At 36.8% G+C, this 20,695-nt stretch overlaps 1 protein-coding gene across 4 annotated transcripts in view; it reads left to right on the forward strand.

Moving 5' to 3' along the window:
• FGF12 (fibroblast growth factor 12) overlaps positions 1 to 20,695 on the forward strand; it is a 584,189-nt gene that overhangs the window by 366,585 nt on the left and 196,909 nt on the right. For all 4 annotated transcript variants that reach the window (XM_046003435.1, XM_046003436.1, XM_046003434.1 and 1 more), the window contains one exon: positions 17,476 to 17,579. In XM_046003435.1, the coding sequence (XP_045859391.1) occupies positions 17,476 to 17,579 (104 nt within the window). The remainder of the gene's footprint in view (positions 1 to 17,475; positions 17,580 to 20,695) is intronic.

The following is a 20,695-nucleotide window of genomic DNA, read 5'->3' on the forward strand; positions in this document are numbered from 1 at the left end:
TTGTTTTTCCTCCAGAACACTCGCCACGGTCTTATATACTTATTTATTTATTATGTCCCTCCTCCACTAAGACGTTCCCTATAAATATATACCACAGAATTTCCTCATTCATACTTGTTTATGTTATTTATTTTATTTTTATTTTTTTTTACTAATTGCATCATCCTCTAAAAATAAGATCAACTGCCTTTTGTCTTTGAAAACTTTTTCTGATTTCTCTAACTGGAAGTCCTGCTTTTTCTTCTGTATACACTGTACATCTCTTAAGAAACTTATGCAGTTTCATCTTATGTATTTATTATGTATGTGAGTTATTTACTTCAAGTTATTAGTTTTTTTTAAGATTTTATTTATTTATTTATTTAAAGATTTTATTTATTTGACAGATGGAGATCACAAGTAGGCAGAGAGGCAGGCAGAGAGTGGAGGAAGCAGGTTCCCTGCTGAGCAGAGAGCCCCATGCGGGGCTTGATCCCAGGACCCTGAGATCATGACCTGAGTTGAAGGTAGAGGCTTAACCCACTGAGCCTCCCAGGCGCCCAAGATTTTATTTATTTATTTGACAGAGAGATCACAAGTAGGCAGAGAAGCAGACAGAGAGAGGGAGAAGCAGGCTCCCTGCTGACCAGAGGGCCCTATGCGGGCCTCTGACATCATTACCTGAGTTGAAGGTAGAGGTTTAACCCTCTGAGCCACCCAGGTGCTCCTAACTTACAAGCTTTTGAGGTCGTTGGGTAGGTCTGATTTATCTCTGTGTTGGCATGTAATAAGGCCTTAATAATGGGGAATGCCTTAATAATGGGGAATGCCTTAATAATGGATATGGATAGGTTAGTTTATAGTAATAGTAGTATAATCACACTACCATTTAAATTGAAAGGCTTAATTAGAATAAAAGCTCCATGGGGCACGGAGCTTTGCCTGCATTTTGCACTGTTGTGTCTCCAGCCCCAAGAGTCATGCCTGGCACATATTAGGTTGTCAATATTTGTTGAATAAATGACTGCAAGTGAATTCTCAGAACAACTCCATCAAAAATGAATATGACTTTGTTGAATAACACCCAGCTTGAAGGATTAATGCAAATTGGATCACGTTTGCATTTTGTTTTGAGGATGACAGACAATTTAAGAGACTTCAAAGGATGGATAAGGAAGTCATTTTCCATTATGAAAACAGGAAGAAAATAGAGTATGCTTAGTCTGGAAAAGTGAACTCTATAGCAATAATAATAAAAGAAGACACTCTTGCACAGTTTTAAGTGTATCTTCAAAGCGTTATGTGACTATATATTCACAGTGATAATTACAGAGGCATCATTTTCTGAAAAGTATGTAAATGGTACATTTACCCAGGAGAGAGGGAGCCATTGCTTTCATTATTCAACCAGGACTAGGAGCTAAATTTAAGCTTATTTTGCAAGGAACCGAAACCATACACTGAGGTGCTTAAAAAGTAAGAAAAAAAGGCGGGTGGGTTCCTTGAAGTAGTAGAAAAGGGTTTTAAAGTTGTGATAAATTAGAGATTGTTAAATTCTCCCTGAAATTACCTGCTTCTGAGGCTCTGAGATGTGAAGCTGATTTGGTTAAGAGAGAGCAAGGAAAAATCAGTTCCATTATATCTCCCTCCTGTGCTCATTCTTCAATACAAATTATTGCTTCAGAAATTAAGCAGGGTTGCCTATATTCTCAAACTTAATAGAGATGGTAATTAATGGCAGTGGGATTTCTTATATGTCTCTGGTTTGATTAGGTATCCAGTTTATAGCCATGAGTTTATTAAGGAATAAATCATAACTTTATTCTCATGTGGATGGATATTTTCCAGGGCATACTACAATGAACTATAAAAGAAGAATTATATATTTCCCTGAGGGATTTAGAAAAATGTGAGTTTGCTGTTATCATATAATAATAACTAATGTTCACTGAGTAGTTTTATAAATCTTATTCGTTTAAGTATCATAACAGTTCCATAAAACAGGTACTGCGCACTTTGAAGATGAGTAAACCAAGGCATAGGAGATATAAATAATTAGCCCATGGTCACGCACATGGAATTTAAATAATGGTAGACCCAGGATTTGTACACAGTGAATTTAGTTCCAGAGTTAATGCCTTTCCCCACTCTCCACTGAATTTCCCTTCCCTGGCTAATATTTCCCAGTGCATAATAAACATTTCCTTAAATCATACCACTACATTTTCACATAACACTTTTTAAAAGTATTAAGAAGGAACTATGATTTACTTGTAAAATATTATGGTGGTTTACTTTACGACGGTATAAACACTGAACTTGAGAAGATTTTTCTTCAATATATTTGATGCATTTCCATTATAAAGTAAGATATTTTTTAGTAATAGTATTTTTTAGAAATAGCAAACCATTATACAAAAATTTTAACATTCATAATCTGGTGGCCTGCTTCGTGTATCTGACTTGGGAAATTGGAGGTGTGTAGGATGTGTGTGTTTGTGTGTGTGTATATATTTCCATGTATTATTCAGTAGCTTCGATAGAGTGGTACTGAGCAGGCATCCCGCCCAGATCTAGTGAGGTTGCACTTAGTACATCTGCTTTTCCTGACACTGAGACAGAGTGTGGAGCACATTCCCATGTCAAAATATGTCTGTTCAGCATTACTAAGCCCACTCCATAGTATTTTAATTGAATTCTTAAAAATATCCTAAAGAGAATTTCTCTTTGCTTCCTCTTACTTAGATATTGGCAGAAAACATCATTTTATTGTTACTTTAGTATGTAACGGGGATCATTTATGATCCTCGAGGAAGCAGTATGGTGTTGTGAATATCCCATACAATTTCAGAGACAGATAGTTACAGAAATTAACATGCATTTCTCCATTTACCAGCTGTATACATTTGGTCAATTTGCTTAGCACTTTCAACCCTTAGTTTCTCATCTGTAAAATGGGAATTATATGTAAAGACTTAAAGTATATAATATCAAACTTACCCTCATGAAGAGACTGCTTTGGGAAGTCTGAAGAGGAGAAATTTATGCTGCTTAAAGTGTGAACAAGAATAATTTCCGGGAAAGTGTAGGACTTAGCAGAGCCATGGAGAATTGTTAATAGGCCTTCTTGGTGCCTCAGATGCAGTTTAAACATTCTCCTGGGCCCTCGGCCCTCTCATCTTTAAGGGAATTTGATTGAAGTTGCACCTGGATAAGAGTCAACCCCACTACACTACCCTCAAAGTGGGTAGGAATGAATACAGTTGCACATGGTCTCCTCTCAGTCCTTTGAGTCTGTTGGTAATCTCAGCAGGACAAGTCCTATCAAGATGCAAGGGAGGATCGTCTATTTCCCACTGATGTCAAAGTCTTCTGGAACAATGGCTCCCAAATTTTTGAACATTAGAATCACCAGGGTAACATTAAAAAATCTGATGCCCAGGTCAATAAAATCAGAATCTCTGAGGATGGAACCAACGCATCAGTATTTTAAAATAACAGAGATGATTCCGAAGTGCAATCACGTATAAAAACAGTGACTTCTAGAACATTGCTTCTTATACTGTAATGGGCATCACCTGGAGGTCTCGTTAAACTACTGGTTGTGGGACCCTTACTCCAGAATTTCTGATTTAGTAGGTCTGGAAGAAGGGCTGAAATGTTTGTATTTCTAAAAGTTCATGAGACCACACTTTGAGAACCACTACTCTAGAACAGTGCTTCTTGAACCTTAAGTGCATAGTAATCATTTGGGAATCTTGTGAAAATGCAAATTGTGTTTTAGTAGGTCTTGGATGGAGCCAGAGATCCTGCCATTCCTATGAACTGCAGGAGATGCTGATACTGCCCAAAACAAGCTTTAGTCTACCGACTGGTAATGTTCAATAAGCAACAGCATCATCTGGGTGCTGCTTAAAACTACCCCCAGACCTATGGAATAGGAAATGGCTTTTTAGCAATGCTGCACATTGGAATCATAAAAAAAAATTAAATTAAAAAATTAAAGGAATTAAAAACATATTGATGCCTAGATTCAATCTTAGAGGTTTTAATTTAGTGGGTGTGGCCAAGGTATCAGAATTTAAAAACAAACAAACAAAACTCCTAGGAGGTTGTAATATGCAGCAAAAACTTTGAGACAGTGTTATGCAATAAAATATTATTTTGTTTTATTTTTTTCTTAAAGATTTTATTTATTTATTTGACAGAGAGAGATCACAAGTAGGCAGAGAGGCAGGAGGGGAGAGAGGGAAGCAGGCTCCCTGCTGAGCAGAGAGCCCAATGGGGGGGGGGGGGGACTCCATCCCAGGACCCTGAGATCATGATCTGAGTGAAGGCAGAGACTTTAACCCACTGAGCCACCCAGGCGCCCCTATTATTTTAAAGTACACTGCAAATCATTGCTGTCCTTTTATGGAATGCTCTTTGATATTGTATTGTTAAAAAAAAAAAATCTGGAGATGAGAAGTAAAGGGCCCCTCCTGGGTCCATGGCAGACATCACTAAATTCTTTTGCTTTTGTTTTTGTTTTGTTTTGTTTAGTAGTCACTAAGGTTTTACAACAGTCATTGTGGCCTAGCCTGAAATGTCTTTTTAAGACCTACTTTTGGGCAGCTACGATGAAATGATTAGCGTTCCACACATGCCTGCCATACGCATGCTTCGTTTTCATTAACACCAAGATATATTGAGGCAGAAGTGTGTTCTAGTTACTAAATTATAGACATGATTCCCATACAATTCCTGCTTTCTAGCTCCTCCTAGAATAGTAGATGAAGTTGAGGTTGAACCTTTATGTAAAATAAAAGTTAGTAATGCCAGGTAGTACTGGTACTGCCATGTGATTAGAAAAAAAATCACTAGATTTCAGAGATGGAAGAGATCCCCAAAAGCCATGGTGCTCAGAGAAAGTGGACTTTAAACTGAACCTTGAAGAATAGAAACAAAATATGTAAGCTAATATCAGGAGAACTGCATTTCACATAAAGAGGCACAGAATTACCAAGTGGAGAAAGTTCCTTCCATGTTGGGGACAAATTAACTCACCAGTGGGTCTAGTAAAGAAATTACATGGAGCTATCACAGGACGATATTTCAGAGTGCTTAATTGATACCTAGAGAGGTCTATAATTTATATTTTAGGACATAGGGAATCAATGAATGTTACCGAGCAACTGCAATCGAATGATGGGTGAAATGTATTTTGGAAGAATTTTGTACATAGGAACAAGAGGAGAAGTGAGCCGAAATAGATTTTAGGGTAGAGAATATTGATCCTCTTATTTTTCAAATTCTTTTTCGCTCCTCCATTTCTTTAAAAACAAAAACAAAAACAAAAACAAAAAAAACCAAAAAAGCCCAAAAACTTACCACATTTATTTCTATAGATCCACTTAATATTTTTGGAATGAAGCAGAAATATAATTTATGTTTACATAATTTATCCATAGACATTATATAGTGTCTATGTGTATATATATGTGTGTATATGAATGTGTGTGTGTATTAATCATGATCAGTAAATATAACATTTGAGTGTCAATGCCAGTATAACTCGAGTGGAATTGTCAATGTTTCCTTGTGGCTTTTTCACTGACATCCCACTATTTAAATACAATCGCTCAACAGTGCTGTGTGCATAAATTTTCAAAAGTGCTTTCTTGTTTTGGTAATTAATGATAATGAAGTGCAAAACTTTGGTTGTGCATATTGAAACCATCTCAAGCAAGTTAGCTTTTGTTGTCTGCCTGTAATTTTAACAAAGAGGAACTAAAGGTTTTGTACTTTCTGAGTGGGGAATTTCTGCTTGGCTGACAAATTCCATTTAAGGCTTCCAAATATATTTGTTATAGTTCCATTTTTTAAAAAATATTTTATTTTTATTTATTTATTTGACAGACAGAGATCACAAGTAGGCAGAGAGAAAGGGAGGAAGCAGGCTTCCTGCTGAGCGGAGAGCCAGATGTGGGGCTAGATCCCAGGACCCTGGGATCATGACCTGAGCCAAAAGCAGAGGCTTTAACCCACTGAGCCACCCAGGCGCCCCAGTTCCATTTTTTTTTTCTTTCTTTACAACTACTTAGATTATAGTTACTAGAAATTCTCTTTTATTTCTGAAGAGCAACATTATTTTATAGCCTTCCAGCCACCAGAACCTAAGTTTACATCCTAGTCCTTTCTTGGCTGACTTTGTGATCTTGGGAAAACCACATCTTTGAGATTCAGTGCCCTCATCTGTAACGGTGGTTGCAGAGTTCACACATGGAGTTATTTTTTCCCTATTTTATAGACTTAAACCAGTATGATTGCAGGTACTAAGTCTGACTTTTACATCAATGTATTACAAGTGCCTAACACAGTGTCTGGAATATATATGATGAATTACTGAATAAACTTGACGGGGCACGGTATCAATTTTGGCAATGTAGTGTTTGATGGAAGATTTGTGTAAATCTAAACCCTTTGAAACATGAAAGATTTCTTGGAGGATGTTTCTGCCCTTTGATCTGGAATGACACCTGTGTTGTTCAGAGTTCTTCATGGGGACCATAAGACAAGTCTGATGTGTAAGAAAAATTGCCTTCAGAGAATGAGTGATGACAGGCATTTGCTTTCATTATCCATAGTGACATGCTTCATTTTTCCATCCTTAGGGAAAAAAAAAAAAAAGAGAGAATCACATTGAATTGACTTGTTAATTATGTAAGTTTTTGAACATCTATGAAGTAATACAGGAAAGGTTCCATGATAATATCACGTTTAAAAGCCAGAGGCAGGGCGCGCCTGGGTGGCTCAGTGGGTTAAGTCTCTGCCTTCAGCTCAGGTCATGATCTCAGGGTCCTGGGATCCAGCCAGGCATCAGGCTCTCTGCTCAGCAGGGAGCCTGCTTCCCCCCACCCCCATGCCTGCCTCTCTGCCTACTTGTGATCTCTGTCTGTCAAATAAATAACTAAAATCTTAAAAAAAAAAAAAAAAAAAAGCCAGAGGCAGGACTTCTGCCAGAGTTAAGGCAACATTTCTACTAGCATTTGTCTAAGACAGGGATCATCATGTTGCTCATTTTCAGTATGTTGAAAATTTACAATGTTTGCTATTGGCCAATGTTGAGAAGAAAAATTTTAAGTCTCTAAGCCCCAAACCACTCATCAGTTCCATAAGTCAGTAAATTCAGTGGAGAAAATAAATCAGAAAGTTGGGTTATTTGGCCAATTGTTTATAAAATAAGGCTAAATACTAAAAGCATACTAAAAAGTACTGAATCACCGTGGCCTAAAGTATGCTGATTTTTACGTTGTTTTCATTGTTTTATTTTAAATCCATAGTTGTTTTTGCTCACTGAATCTTAAATATATAAGATGGAATATGTTGCTTTTTTTCCCTGCCATAACATCTTAAGAAACTTAATGAGATGATGACTCAAGCGTCCCTTATGCCCTGCCCCCACTGAGAAAGCTCTAGCCATATCAGTAGTGGTATTTTGTACCTCACTTTTATGGTTTAACAAATATTTAAAAAAATGGTATCTTAACTGAGCCTCGTAACAAGTCAGTGAAGCATTCAGAGTAGACACGAAGGCTCAACGTGGTTATATTACTTCCAGTCACCAAGGTCACAAAGCTGTTAAATGTTAGAACTATGGCTCATGACTGAGAGCTATGTCCTCCAAATTCAGTCCTCATCCTAGCCTTGTTTCCGTAAAAGCTAAAGTAGGGACTATCATATCTTTCCCTTAAATTCTGGAAGGAAAGCTATTTTAGAGAGTTAAATTCAATGACCACATTATTTAGGCTTCTACTGTGCAATGTACCTTGGATGAAAAAAGTGTATGTCACATTCTTGAAAAATTTGTTTGCTGGGAGATTTAGGCAAACATATAAATATGGAAAAACAGTGTGGTAAAGTGTTGTGTAATGCTGTGGAATTAGGATGAGGCAGCAGTTAATTTGCCTAAATGAATACTCCATTGTATCATAATTTATATGACCACTTGGGTGTTGGAGGTGTTAAGAGCCCAGACTATCTATCTCCTTGTTTGTTGACTATTCTATAGATCATTTTCCTATTGAAAGTGAAGAGGGGTAAGTACTGACCTTAGTAAATGATAAATAAAGTCCACAAATAGTATTTTTATGACTAATGAAAACCAACTGAATGACTTACAAATATTATCATAAATACTATAATTACAAATGTCATTACAGGAGACTATAGAATCCTGTAGTCTGGAAAAATAACCTGATACCAACTAAATTTTAGGTTCAGATTTTTGTAGGATATGAAATTAATCACACTCTCATGAAGTATCTTTATTGAGAACATTTTGATGTGCAGGAAATGGTAATTTTCAAGACAGTGGGATATTGAGTATACATATTTTATAAACAAATATCTCTATTCTCTCTCAGTATCTTCCACTATAAGTTTAAGTTGGGTTTTTAGTGGGTCACAAGACGCATGTTTTCCATTGCCCATTCTGCAGGTTCAACCCAGAATTTGAAAACATGGCTATGGTCTTTTATACCTGTTCACTATTAGAGGCAATAAGGAGTCCCATCTTTACAACTTGCTTGGGAAGATACTAGATTTACCTATTGTTAAAGAAGAATTCATAATGAGCTTTTTTTCTCCCTCCTTTTTCTTTTCCTCTCTTTCTCTTCTTATCCTCCTTTGCGCCTTCACTGGTTGTCACTGTACATGTTTTCTGATGTGTTTTGGATAGATTGCTACCTTTTTTGTCACAGGAATTATTTGTGTGGGTAACAGTCAGATAGAAATTAAGTTGGATAAGAACACAGCATTTTTACAAGGTACATTTTTCAGGTCCAGTATAATTTCATAAGAGGTCTAATATCTTGACTGTAACAGATTTCCTCAAACTCCTCCTTTCTTCATCATTCCTTCTAAAACCTGCTTCACCATTCACACACACACCAGCTGCATGTATTCTAGGCTTTTATCCTCTCAAACTTTGTGTCATGTAAATTTTCTGACTTTCCCTTTAGATTCCATATTTAGATATATTCTACATATGGTAAATATTGTCGGTTTTTTCTTGCATGCTTAATTTCTTGCCTGCTTAATTTTCTTGCATGCTGGAAATATGACCAAGAAAAGCTATGCATAAGCAAGCTTAAAGAGAAACCGCTGCTAATTCATTTATTTATTGGGCAAATGTTGAATAGCAACTTGTGAGATGAGGATGCTATATGCTAGGCAATGAGGATAATAAATACTAATAGTTTCCAGGGCCTTTGAGTTGCTCACAGAATAGTAGGAACCACAGGAAGGATTACAGATGAAGGTTTATCCCCCATGGACTACATCTGTTGGCTACATCACTATTTCCCCATTCTAAGCATGACATGTGGCATATACTAACTGCTCAATAGATATTTGTGGAAAGAATACCATTTTTTTGAATCAGAGACGTTATAGAAATACTTATAAGATAACATATGAAAGTTCAAATGGCTAAGACTATGGAATCATTCCCTCAATTTTAGGATAACAGTTTTCATTTTCATTCCCTTCTTTGTTCACATGGTACCCAAAAAAGAAGTTAGGAATTTTTATACCCTGAAATAAAGCCAAGTAGTGAGATACTTATTTTAAAAGTGACATTTTACATGTCCGAATGCTTTCCATGATGCCTGAAAAAAAGCAGGCATTCCATGAATATAATCTTTTTAGTTTTTCCTACCTTATGTGTTACTTTACTTTCATTCCCTCCTGCCACTTAAATTTCAACCTGAGACTGACTGAAATTTTGTTGGTCCTAAAACTTACACAATTTCCCTCATCAAAAACAAATATAGCATGATGAAATGAAAATTAGGTACAAAAGTGAGTTAAGACGGGAAAATAAAACACAAAAGATTAAATTTTAAAAAGCTGAAAGCTATTACAAAAGTGATAAAATCTAGGGAAATAAAATATTTTAATTACATGTCTAGTCTATACATTTGTTTTCCATTATTTGTATGTATAGTCTTTGAACATCTTTTCATATGGAAACAATCTTGTAATTATTTCCTGAAAAAAATCATTGTCTTTCCTGTAATACAGTTAATCAAAAATTATCCTTTATGATTTTATTTTGATTTAAAACATTTATTTTAGCTTCCATAGTTCATGATTGGTAATATCATGTACATGTTGAGGATTGTTAACAAATATGAGAATTTTTGGTTGTATGGTATCAGGACATTTCAAATCCATCATGTACTTCCCCCAGGAAATAACTTGCTAGTGATTTATACATTATTACAATAATGCTGTGTACCCAGTGATCCCATAGCCTCCACTGCATGCAATAACAATGTTTATGTCTCATGTGACTGGGGTGGTCGGCCAGGTAGCTCTGTTGATCTTGTCTCGATTACATATCTGGGGACCAGCTATCTGTCTCTTAATCTAGACTTGCCTTGGCTGGGTTACTGAAGCCACTTTATCGTGCTCTAAGTGTCTTACATCCTTTTCCTGGCACCAATGGGTTAGTCTGTGCATATTCTTCTTAATGCAGTGGCAGAGGAGAAATGAACAAGTGGAAATAAATGAGCTCTCTTTCAGACTCAGCTTGCATTTGGTAACATCCTGTTGGCCAGAGCAAGTCACATGGTTGAGCCCCGTGTCAAGGGATAAGACAGAATATCCTTCTAGAGCATTGCATGTTTATATGGTGAAGCATATAAATAGAAGGAAAAGTAGAGAACTGAGTGTATCAATGCAATTCATCTACTAGATTTTTTTAAAAATAATTTTCTTTCATTAGTTAAAAAAAAGCACTGCTCTCTTGAGGTATATTTGACATACAAAAGAAAAAAAAACCTTGTACATATTTGATGTATACAATTTATTGTGTTTCGATGTATGCATACACTCATGAAACCATCCCAAACAATCAAGGTAATAAATATACCCATTAATTCCAAAATTTTCTTTGTGCCCCTTTGCTTTTCCTTTTTTTTCTTTTCTTATGAAACACTTAACAAGAGATCTACTCTCTTGACATTTTTTTTAAGTGCACAATTTAGTGTTGTTAACTGTAGGCACCATGTTGTATAGCAGATCACTAGAAGTTACACATCTTGTATAACTGGAACTTTACATCCTTTGAATAAAAGCTACCCATTTGCCCATCCCTCTAGCTCTTGGCAACTGCCATTCTACTCTCTGCTCTCATGAGTTTAATTATTTTAGATACATCATGAAATGGAATAATGCAGTGGAGTAATTCTAGGACTAGCTTATTTCACTTAGCACAGTGTTCTCCTGATTCATCCATGTTATTGCATATGACAAGATTTTCTTTTTTAAAATGATGAATAATATTCCATTATATATATATATATGCCACATTGTCTTTCTTTACTTATCCATCCATGGACACTTAAATTGTTTGCATATCTAGACGATTGTGAATAATACTGCAATGAACATAGGAGGGCAGGTATGTTCTTGAGATCCTGATTTCAACTTTTTCCATATATCCAAGGAGTGGGATTGCTAGATCATATGGTGGCTCTGTATTTAAATTTTGAGGAATCTCCATACTATTTTCTATATTGACTGCACCACTGTACATTCCCATCTGTAGTGCACAGAATTCCCAATTTCCCCACATCCTTGTCAACAATATTTATTTATTTATTTATTTATTTATTTATTTATGGCCATTTGAGCAGGTTTGAGGTGCTTTCTCATCGTGGTTTTAATTTGCATTCCTTCGTGATTAATGATGTTAAAAAACATTTTTCGTATACTTAATGGTGATTTGTTTATTGTCTTTGGAGATGCGTCTGTTCAAGTCTTTTGCCCATTTTCTAAGTGGGTTATTTGGGTTTTTGCTCTTGAGTTGTAGAAGTTACTTATGTATTTAAGATATTAACACCTTATCAATTATACAGTTTACAGATCTTTTTCCCCCATTTTGCAGGTTACCTTTTAATTCAGTTGATTGTTTCTTGTGTTTCGCAGAAGTTTTTAAGTTTGATGTAGTCCCACTTGTCTTGTTTTGCTCTTGTTGCCTACACTTCCAGTGTTATATGCCAGAAATCACTGCCAAGACCTTTATCAACAAATTTTCCCCCTCTGTTTTCTTCTAGGCGTTTTATTGTTTCAGGTTTTATGTTTGGATTTTTAATCTATTTTGGGTTATTTTTGTGTATAGTATAAAATAGGGATCTAATTCCATTCTTTTGGATATCAATATCCAGGTTTTCTAGCACCATTTGCTGAAGAAAGTATCCTTTCCCCTCATTGCCCTCTCCGTACCATTTTTTTTTTCTGTGTGGTTTGGTGATTGAGTTTTGTATGGATCCCAAGAATACCAACTCCATTATTTTACTTTTCAAAATATAAGAGTTAGATTTACATAAAGGTTTAGAATGAGATATTCCTTTTGGAAAGGACAAGATTGAGAAAAATGTGCAAATATCAGATTTGATGCTTGGACTCTCTTTGGCATATAATGGTAGTCTTCAGCAAATGTTTACTGTGATCCTGAATGTAAATAGAATATATACTACTCTATTTATTCTCTCAAGCTTTCTCTTTCTGTTTCTGTCTCTCTGTCCTTTTTTTTCTTTTTCTTCCTCTCTCACTCTCTCCTTTTCTCCATTTTATACAAGTGTGGTTTAGATGTGATTATTTGCTTGGAGAGCTTACAATCTAGTTGTGGTTAGTACAGAAACATTTTTTTTTAAAGGAAGAAAATTATAAATTGTGAAAATAGTCTAGTCTAGATTCAGGACAAGGACAGCTTAGGAGTGAGAGAAAGCCCTTGGTATTTGGAGTGTCATTTCAAGCATGACAGTGGTTTCAGTATGAAGATATGGAGAGAAGAGCATTCCAGTCAGAGAGAAAGGATGTAGTAAGCAAAAATATGGGGTTAAAAGTAGGAAGAGGGTGATCAAATTACTAGAAGCAGTAAATAAATATATTAGAAAGAATAGTATCATGTAGCAGAAATATGTATATATAACTTCTACTATCAGGCTGAGATGTTTTAAGTTTTTAACTTCTTTTTGTCTTAAAAAAAGTACTTTTATTCCAATAAGAAAACCACAGATTCTGGTAATGTGTCTTTTCATGACTCTTATGATCAGTAATATTTATAACATTTATTAAATGTAAGATATGTACATATAACTGGGGTAGAAATTACAGAGACTTACCCTCAGAAGTTTTCATTTTACGGATGGAGATAGATGTGTGAATAAATGACTATAATACCATGTCCCAAATGCTTTTGTAGAGATATACTGATGAATTACACAATGACGGAAAAGGAAACAGCCATCTCATAAGGGTTTGGGTAAGACTCATGGTGCGGTTGAACAGTGAAGGCAGCTTTTTCAAAAAGAGAGAACAAAAGGAAAGAAACTTTAACCTCATTAAAGATCAAGGGGAAGTTAGGAAATGGGGACATTCTATAAAGCTGCTTATGGTGACTGGAGTGAGTAGCAGATGATCAGCTTCCAAATGCTATTTGAAGCCAGATTGCAAAAGGTGCTGAGGGTCAGGGTGGAGACTTTGTGTAGCGCCTAGAGGTTGTAAGCAGGGAAATGGCAGGATGAGATATAAGGGGCTTGAATAACGGAGTGGCCCACTTATTACTATGAGTAAGGCCTGAGGCTTTGAGGGTAGAGAGGAAGACTGAAGACATGGGAGGAATTCTTGTGCACAGCAAAGGACTTCTGTGAGCTAGAACCGGTGTGCTACAATGAAGATAAATAATAGATAAGGGTACATCATTTGCTACTTTTAATGATTTTAGGAGGCAGATGCAGACCCTCCCAGAGAGAGTAGTTTTTAACTTTTACCACGAAAAAGTTTCATTCCAAAATATTTACTGATTTTATTTTATTTTTTTAATGGACTTGCTAAGTCTCCCCAAGCATACCATCTAAAAGCCATTATCACTTTCTGGTTCATGTATGACTGTCACAGCTTCTTGCCTTTGTCCCTGCCTGGCTTTAGTAATTTTCACACTCTCCTCAGGTATGAACAGCTTTGGAGTTGCCTTGTTATGATTGTTTCAGCTAAATGGACCAGTGTTCTTAGCATTTGTCCTGGGAAATCTTTAGGTTGGAAAGACGTTATGCACAATTTTGGATTTCATTGTTCTTTCTCATAAGAATTGTCATTGAACTTGATACTTTCTCGTAGTTGCATTTATTTACCATGTAAAAGCACCTTACATTTAGTTGGTACCTTGCATATTAGCTCTGCTTTCTTCAACAGTCTCTATCAGTGAGGATTAGGGTTGGCTCTGCATTACATAGACTAAAATAACAAGGCCTTATTTTTCTCACATAAAAGCCAGACCTAGGTAATTGAAGGCTGGGCTGGTGCCATTGCCCCACAACGTCCTCAGAGACCCAACTCCTTCCAGCTCGCCTGCCACTACTCCCTTGGGGGTAGCCCTTGTTTTCATGGTCTCAAATGATCCAGCCTCCACCCCTCCGCCCCCCCCCCCCCCATGCCAGTCCAAACAGCAAAAAGGTAGAGGGCTGAGAAGAGGGTAAAGGAAACCTAGAAGCTGTCTTTAAGGAAAGAGTCTTCAAATGTACAGACTTTACTAACAACATCTCATTGGCCATTACTGAGTCCATAACCATAGCCAGTTGTGTGATATGTAGAGAAATGTAGCTAAGTATTCTGACTTTGTGAAAAGACAAGAATGGGTATCAGGGGAAATTAAATTTAAGAAGGAAGAAGGAGGACACACAATATTTTAGGCAAATAACCACATGAGAGAGCCAGAAACCTTTGTTCAGGTGCAGTTTCATTTGAATTACCTCTCTGAATCTGTCCTTCTAAAAAATTAGAATAATTATTCTGTCTTAAATGCTATGTAGTGTTGGTGGTTGAGGGTCAAATACAATGAGGAATTGATCAGTACTTTGAAAATTAAGTGTTGCACAAAAATACAGTATTTTTTAAAAATCTTAAGCAATCTTCTGAATATAAATATAATAGATATTAGTGAGACAATGTCATTTGTTAGATCCGACCTTATGGTAACCTTGAGAAACAAAAGAGTAATAGATTAATGACAAAGAGCTCTAATATCCAGAGAACACCCTTCTGTTTATGAAACACTTTCAAGCATATGGTAATGCATTTGGTTCTTCTGTAAACACGATGCAGTGAGGATTATTATGTTCATTTTACAGATAGGAAGATTAAAGCAGAGGTTAAATGAATGGCTCCCAGCCAGGTAGCTTCTGAGTGGTGAGTTTAGAAACTATGTCATCTGCAAATCTCACATTTTTTTTTTGTAATCTGTTGCTCCTTGAATCTTTATGCGTCACGCATCTTGTTTTCCATTTGGCAAAGTTTAGATCTCTAAGATTAGAGTGACAGACATTCAGATATTTATCTCTACTTTATCTGCATAGTGTTCATTCTCATTTCTCCCTAGTATGAATCAAATGCAATTACCAGTCCCTTTCGGGATACATCCATTATCCTCCAGAACCACCTAAAGTCCTGTCCCACCAAAATGTGTTTCTGTGTGTGACTTACCCAAATTCTGCCCTTTTTCTAAGTGTCAACCTGGGTCCCGTCTTCCATGGAGGCATTCCCTGAATATTTCAGGCCACACAGATCTTCCATTTTCCTGAACTTCTGTAACACAGAGAATATATATAGAATGCATATATTATATTTAATTATAGAAATAAATTATACACTGTATCAGATTATTCCATATGTCTTAGATTTCTCTCCCCAACTAGACTTTAAGGTCTTATACTTCTTAAGTTATTTCAGTAGCACAAGGACAGTGGTAAGAATATAGGAACAACAAAACCAGTTCAGATTCAAATTGAGCCAATAATGCTTGAGCATTTCCTAAGATCTACTCTCAACTTTCATGACAAATGAGGAAACAGGTTCAAAGAGGCAAAGAGACTCGTCCAGTGTCGAGCACATCTAGGAATTAAAACCTGCTGTAGTAAACCTGTGGTCTCAGGCTTGATTCTCTTCAGCTATCGGATGAACATTTGACTGGAAGCGAAATACTGTGTGTGTGTGTGTGTGTGTGTGTGTGTGTGTGTGTGTTTTCTTTAGCTTACCATCCCAAGTTGAGAGAAGCCAAGAATAAACAGGCATTCCAGGTAGCGCTTGGGTGGATTTTCATACATTTCACACTCAAAACTAAGGAGACGACCAGAACCGATGGGCATTTTATCAGCAAAAAAGAGGGATAAGGACTTCCAACTAAACCATATGCAGTTATATGCTCTTATGCATGCGGCTGTGAGGTATTTTGTCCATAGCCTTGTGGTCATCTGTAGAGCCTAAAGGATTACTTTCTTCTCTCAGGTAATATAAATTTTTTCATGGAAGGAGCAGTGTTTTATGCTTATGCTCATTTTATAATTGCAACAGTAGCAACTGGAGTAGTGCTAGGGAGATATAATTCATAAAAAATATATCATTGGAAGAAAAATAGATTATCTTCTTGTTTCTCTTTCTGGTGCTTGAATACCTTCTCCAAGTAGACATGTAGACAGTTGAGTATCTTCAGTGATGGATCACCCAAATACTTAAAGACTACAAGCAGGTTCCCATTTCATCTTGTTGAGTTAAATTTTTTTTTTTTAAAGATTTATTTATTTGACAGACAGAGATCACAAGTAGGCAGAGAGGCAGGCAGAGAGAGAGGAGGAAGCAGGCTCCCAGCTAAGCAGAGGGCCCGATGTGGGGCTCGATCCCAGCACCCCGGGATCATGACCTGAGCTGAAGGCAGAGGCTTTAACCTGCTGAGCCACCCAGGCACCCCTTGTTGAGTTAAATTTAACAGGTTAATTTTTCATGGTTTTAGTGGCTTTATGCACGTCTATATACATATGTGTGTATATGTATGTGTGTACATATTCTGAGGTATAAAATATGTTCATTAGAGCTTAAGCTATCAATTACTGATCCATCTTTTTATATATCTACTTTTACATGTAAAGGAATTGAACTATAAAAAGAAAAGTTCTCATTCCACCAATGTAGCTAAGAATGAACCACTGATTTTTATATCTTCTGTTCAAGACAATGCTTAGGACTACGGAGAAAAATCTGAAAGCAAGACACCATGGGATAAGTTATAAAGATCATATTTTATAATTACTTATGTCTGCAGTTACATTTTCTACTGTTGAAAATGTTTTAGTTCAAATTATTCGTTTGTTTGAAAAAATCACATTAAACTATTAGGGTATGTGCTAATTTTGAGAAATAAAACTGTAGGGCCCATTGAGACCTTATAATGGAATGTAACCCCTTTGCTACAGATGAGTTTATGTGATTTACCTGGGGTCACATAGGTGATTAAAGGTGATGCAGAGACAAGAAGCCAGGTTTCATCTCAGCCTCCCTCTCTCTCCCTACTAATTTTAATGCATTGTTTTTAATTCTCAAAAGTCATCTTAAGAAGCAGGATGATTTATTCAAAAGGTCACTGATTTTTCCTCTGTCTTCTTTTTTCCTCTCCAGCCCTCTTCAATCTAATTCCTGTGGGCCTGCGTGTGGTGGCTATCCAAGGGGTGAAGGCCAGCCTCTATGTGGCCATGAATGGTGAAGGCTATCTCTACAGCTCAGTAAGTACTCTGTAAAGCATGCATGTATGTGTGTGTGTGTGCGTGTGCATGTGTGTGTGTGCACACACAACCTGGCATTGAGAGCTAGTGAAGTAACAGTTATTTTGGGGAAGAAAAGTAGAAGTTGATGCCATTCTTGATTTTCTGACCCAACATGTCAGGAGTTTATTAAGATTTTTACAATTTAGAATGTGAAGGATCATCCCTCCTGAGAAAGAGTCAGTTACTTGCTATACAACATAAATTCTTTTCCTCTGGCTTCTACTTCTAGAGGGTATGTCAATCTTTTGAATTTTACCTTTCTGTTTACTTCAAGGGGTAAGACGTTTTTCTTTTCTCTTGTTACTTCTCCATTAAGTGTAGAGGATGGTTTAAGAAGTTAAATTCTTCAGTTTGTCTGGGAGTCTTCTCTGTCTTGTTGTGGAGAAAAATTTCCCAGAATAGGTTGTGTTTCTTTTTTGTATTTAATAAATCTGTTCAGCACTAATATGACAGATTCCTGTCATAACCAGTCACTTCAAAGACAAGGTGAATTTATGGAAGGAGCTTGGAGTTAGGGGCTGGATATTTGAGTTTTATTTACATTTCAGTTACTGTTTCTCTTTGGGCAAGTTACCTCCTCTCTTTGACTTAACTTCTGGACCTATAACAGAGCGTGTTGGATACCACGTTGTTTAACATCTCTCCTCAACCCTAAACTGACAAAATTAGGTAGCAGCAGTGGCTGCATCATGAGCACTGACATTTTAAAATAGTTAACTCTTGGGGTGCCTGGGTGGCTCAATGGGTTAAAGCCTCTGCCTTCGGCTCAGGTCATGATCTCAGGATCCTGGGATCCAGCCCGTGTAGGGCTCTCTGCTCAGCGGCGAGCCTGCTTCCTCCTCTCTCTCTGCCTGCCTCTCTGCTTACTTGTGATCTCTCTCTGTCAAATAAAAAGTAAAATCTTAAAAAAAAATAGTTAACTCTTGTCTGATGCCTGTCTGACTCTCAAGATAATAATTTATGCATTTGGAGAGTGTGGCTGCACTGAATCTCATGTATTTATATAATTTCTGTTTTCTCAGAAGGGAATTTGCCTATTTATAGTTCATGAATATCCTTGAAAATCATGGTTGAAGATTTCCACCCTTACTTTCTATGATCTCAGTAAATAGCATAGTTATTCAGGAAGTTCACTTATGCCTATGAGATTCTAAATTAAATATTAAATAGCTTTTATTAAACTCTTTTCATATTTAGCTAAATGAATCTCTGCTATACTCTGCTTGCTTTTTAGTGATACATCTGTCGTTCATATTAGGATTTTTAAGTTACTGTTTTATTCCACATATTCAGATATGCATTTGCATTCATATGCTAGATGTGTACATGCTCCTTGTTTTCAACCATTCTATTCAATATAACACAGATAAATACATTTTTGGTTAAAACAAAATTGAACTCTCATTCTTTTTTTTTTTAAATTTTTTTAAATTAACAAACAATGTATCATTAGCCCCAGGTGTACAGGTCTGTGAATCATCAGGCTTATATACTTTACAGCACTCACCATATCACATACCCTCCCCAATGTCCATAACCCAGCCACCCTACCCCTACCCCTCAACCCCAGCAGCCCTCAGTTTGTTTTGTGAGATTGAGTCTCTTATGGTTTATCTCCCTCCTGATCCCATCTTGTTTCATTTTCCCCCCTTACCCCTTACGACCCCCAATTCTGCCTCTCAAATTCTTCCTATCAGAGAGATCATATGATATTTGTCTTTCTCTGATTGACTTATTTCGCTTTTGAGCTTTCATTCTTTTTTTTTTTTTTAAGATTTTATTTATTTGACAGACAGAGATCACAAGTAGGCAGAGAGGCAGGCAGAGAGAGGAAGAAGCAGGCTCCCTGCTGAGCAGAGAGCCCCATGTGGGGCTGGATCCCAGGACCCTGGGATCATGACCTGAGCCGAAGGCAGAGGCTTTAACCCACTGAGCCACCCAGGTGCCCCTTGAGCTTTCATTCTTAATGTGCCATAATTCTCACAGTTCTTAATGTCCGCTTCTTGTGAGTCTGTATTTTAAAGTAAGAATTTAAATAAACAAACAAAAAAAAAAAGTTGCTCTTTTGAATAATTCCAATTAGTTGAGCTTCAAAAAAAAGTTTTGGGGCACCTGGGTGACTCAGTCAGTTAAATGTCTGCCTTCGGCTCAGGTCATGATCTCAGAGTTGTGGGATCAAGCCCACATCCCACACCTGGGCTTCCTGCTCAGCAGGGAGTCTGCTTCTCCTCTGCCTCTCCTCTCCCCATGTTCACTCACTCTCTCTCTCTCACTTACTTTCGAATAAATAGATAAATAAATAAATAAAATCTTAAAAAATTTTTTTATTTTATTTTTTATTAATATATAATGTATTATTAACCCCAGGGGTACAGGTCTGTGAATCGCCAGGTTTACACACTTCACAGCACTCACCATAGCACATACCCTCTCCAATGTCTATAACCCAGCCACCCTCTCTGTACCACCCTTCCCTCAGCAACCCTCAGTTTGTTTTGTGAGATTAAGCATCTCTTATGGTTTGTCTCCCTCCCAATCCTATCTTAAAAAAAAGTTTTGACTGTAATACAAACTAAAATATGGAGATGATCTTAGGATAATACAGACTTAAGGATTTAATCAGTCATCAAGTAAAGAGCTAAAACTAGCAATTATACAAAAACAATGAGTTCAGCCCTCTGGACCAGAGTTCATTTCCAAAGGTTTGGGAAAAAGAAAAACACAGAAAGTCTGACAGCAGTATTGTAGGCAGAGAACAATTGTATAGGTGTGTGTGTTGAGGGGTGGGGAGGGCTGGAGAGGGGCACCCTTATTGTGTGCAATCGCAAAGTTCCTGAGAGGAGCCAGAGTATTCAGTATGAGATAGGTGAACCTCCTACTCTGAAGAATGTTCAGAGATGCATATTTTTTATGATTCTTGCTCAGAGCTAGGCTTAAAACACAGGAGGCTTGAGCCCATAGGAGGGGTTTTAAGAAATTCTTGACTAGATAATTTTATTGTGGGTGCTTTTTTGTGAAGGAGTTAGTACCTTAGAATGACAATAATTACCAGTTGAGTTACCTGTTTGGGGTCC

Source organism: Meles meles, chromosome 4 (assembly GCF_922984935.1).
Source record: "Meles meles chromosome 4, mMelMel3.1 paternal haplotype, whole genome shotgun sequence".
NCBI lineage: Eukaryota > Metazoa > Chordata > Mammalia > Carnivora > Mustelidae > Meles > Meles meles.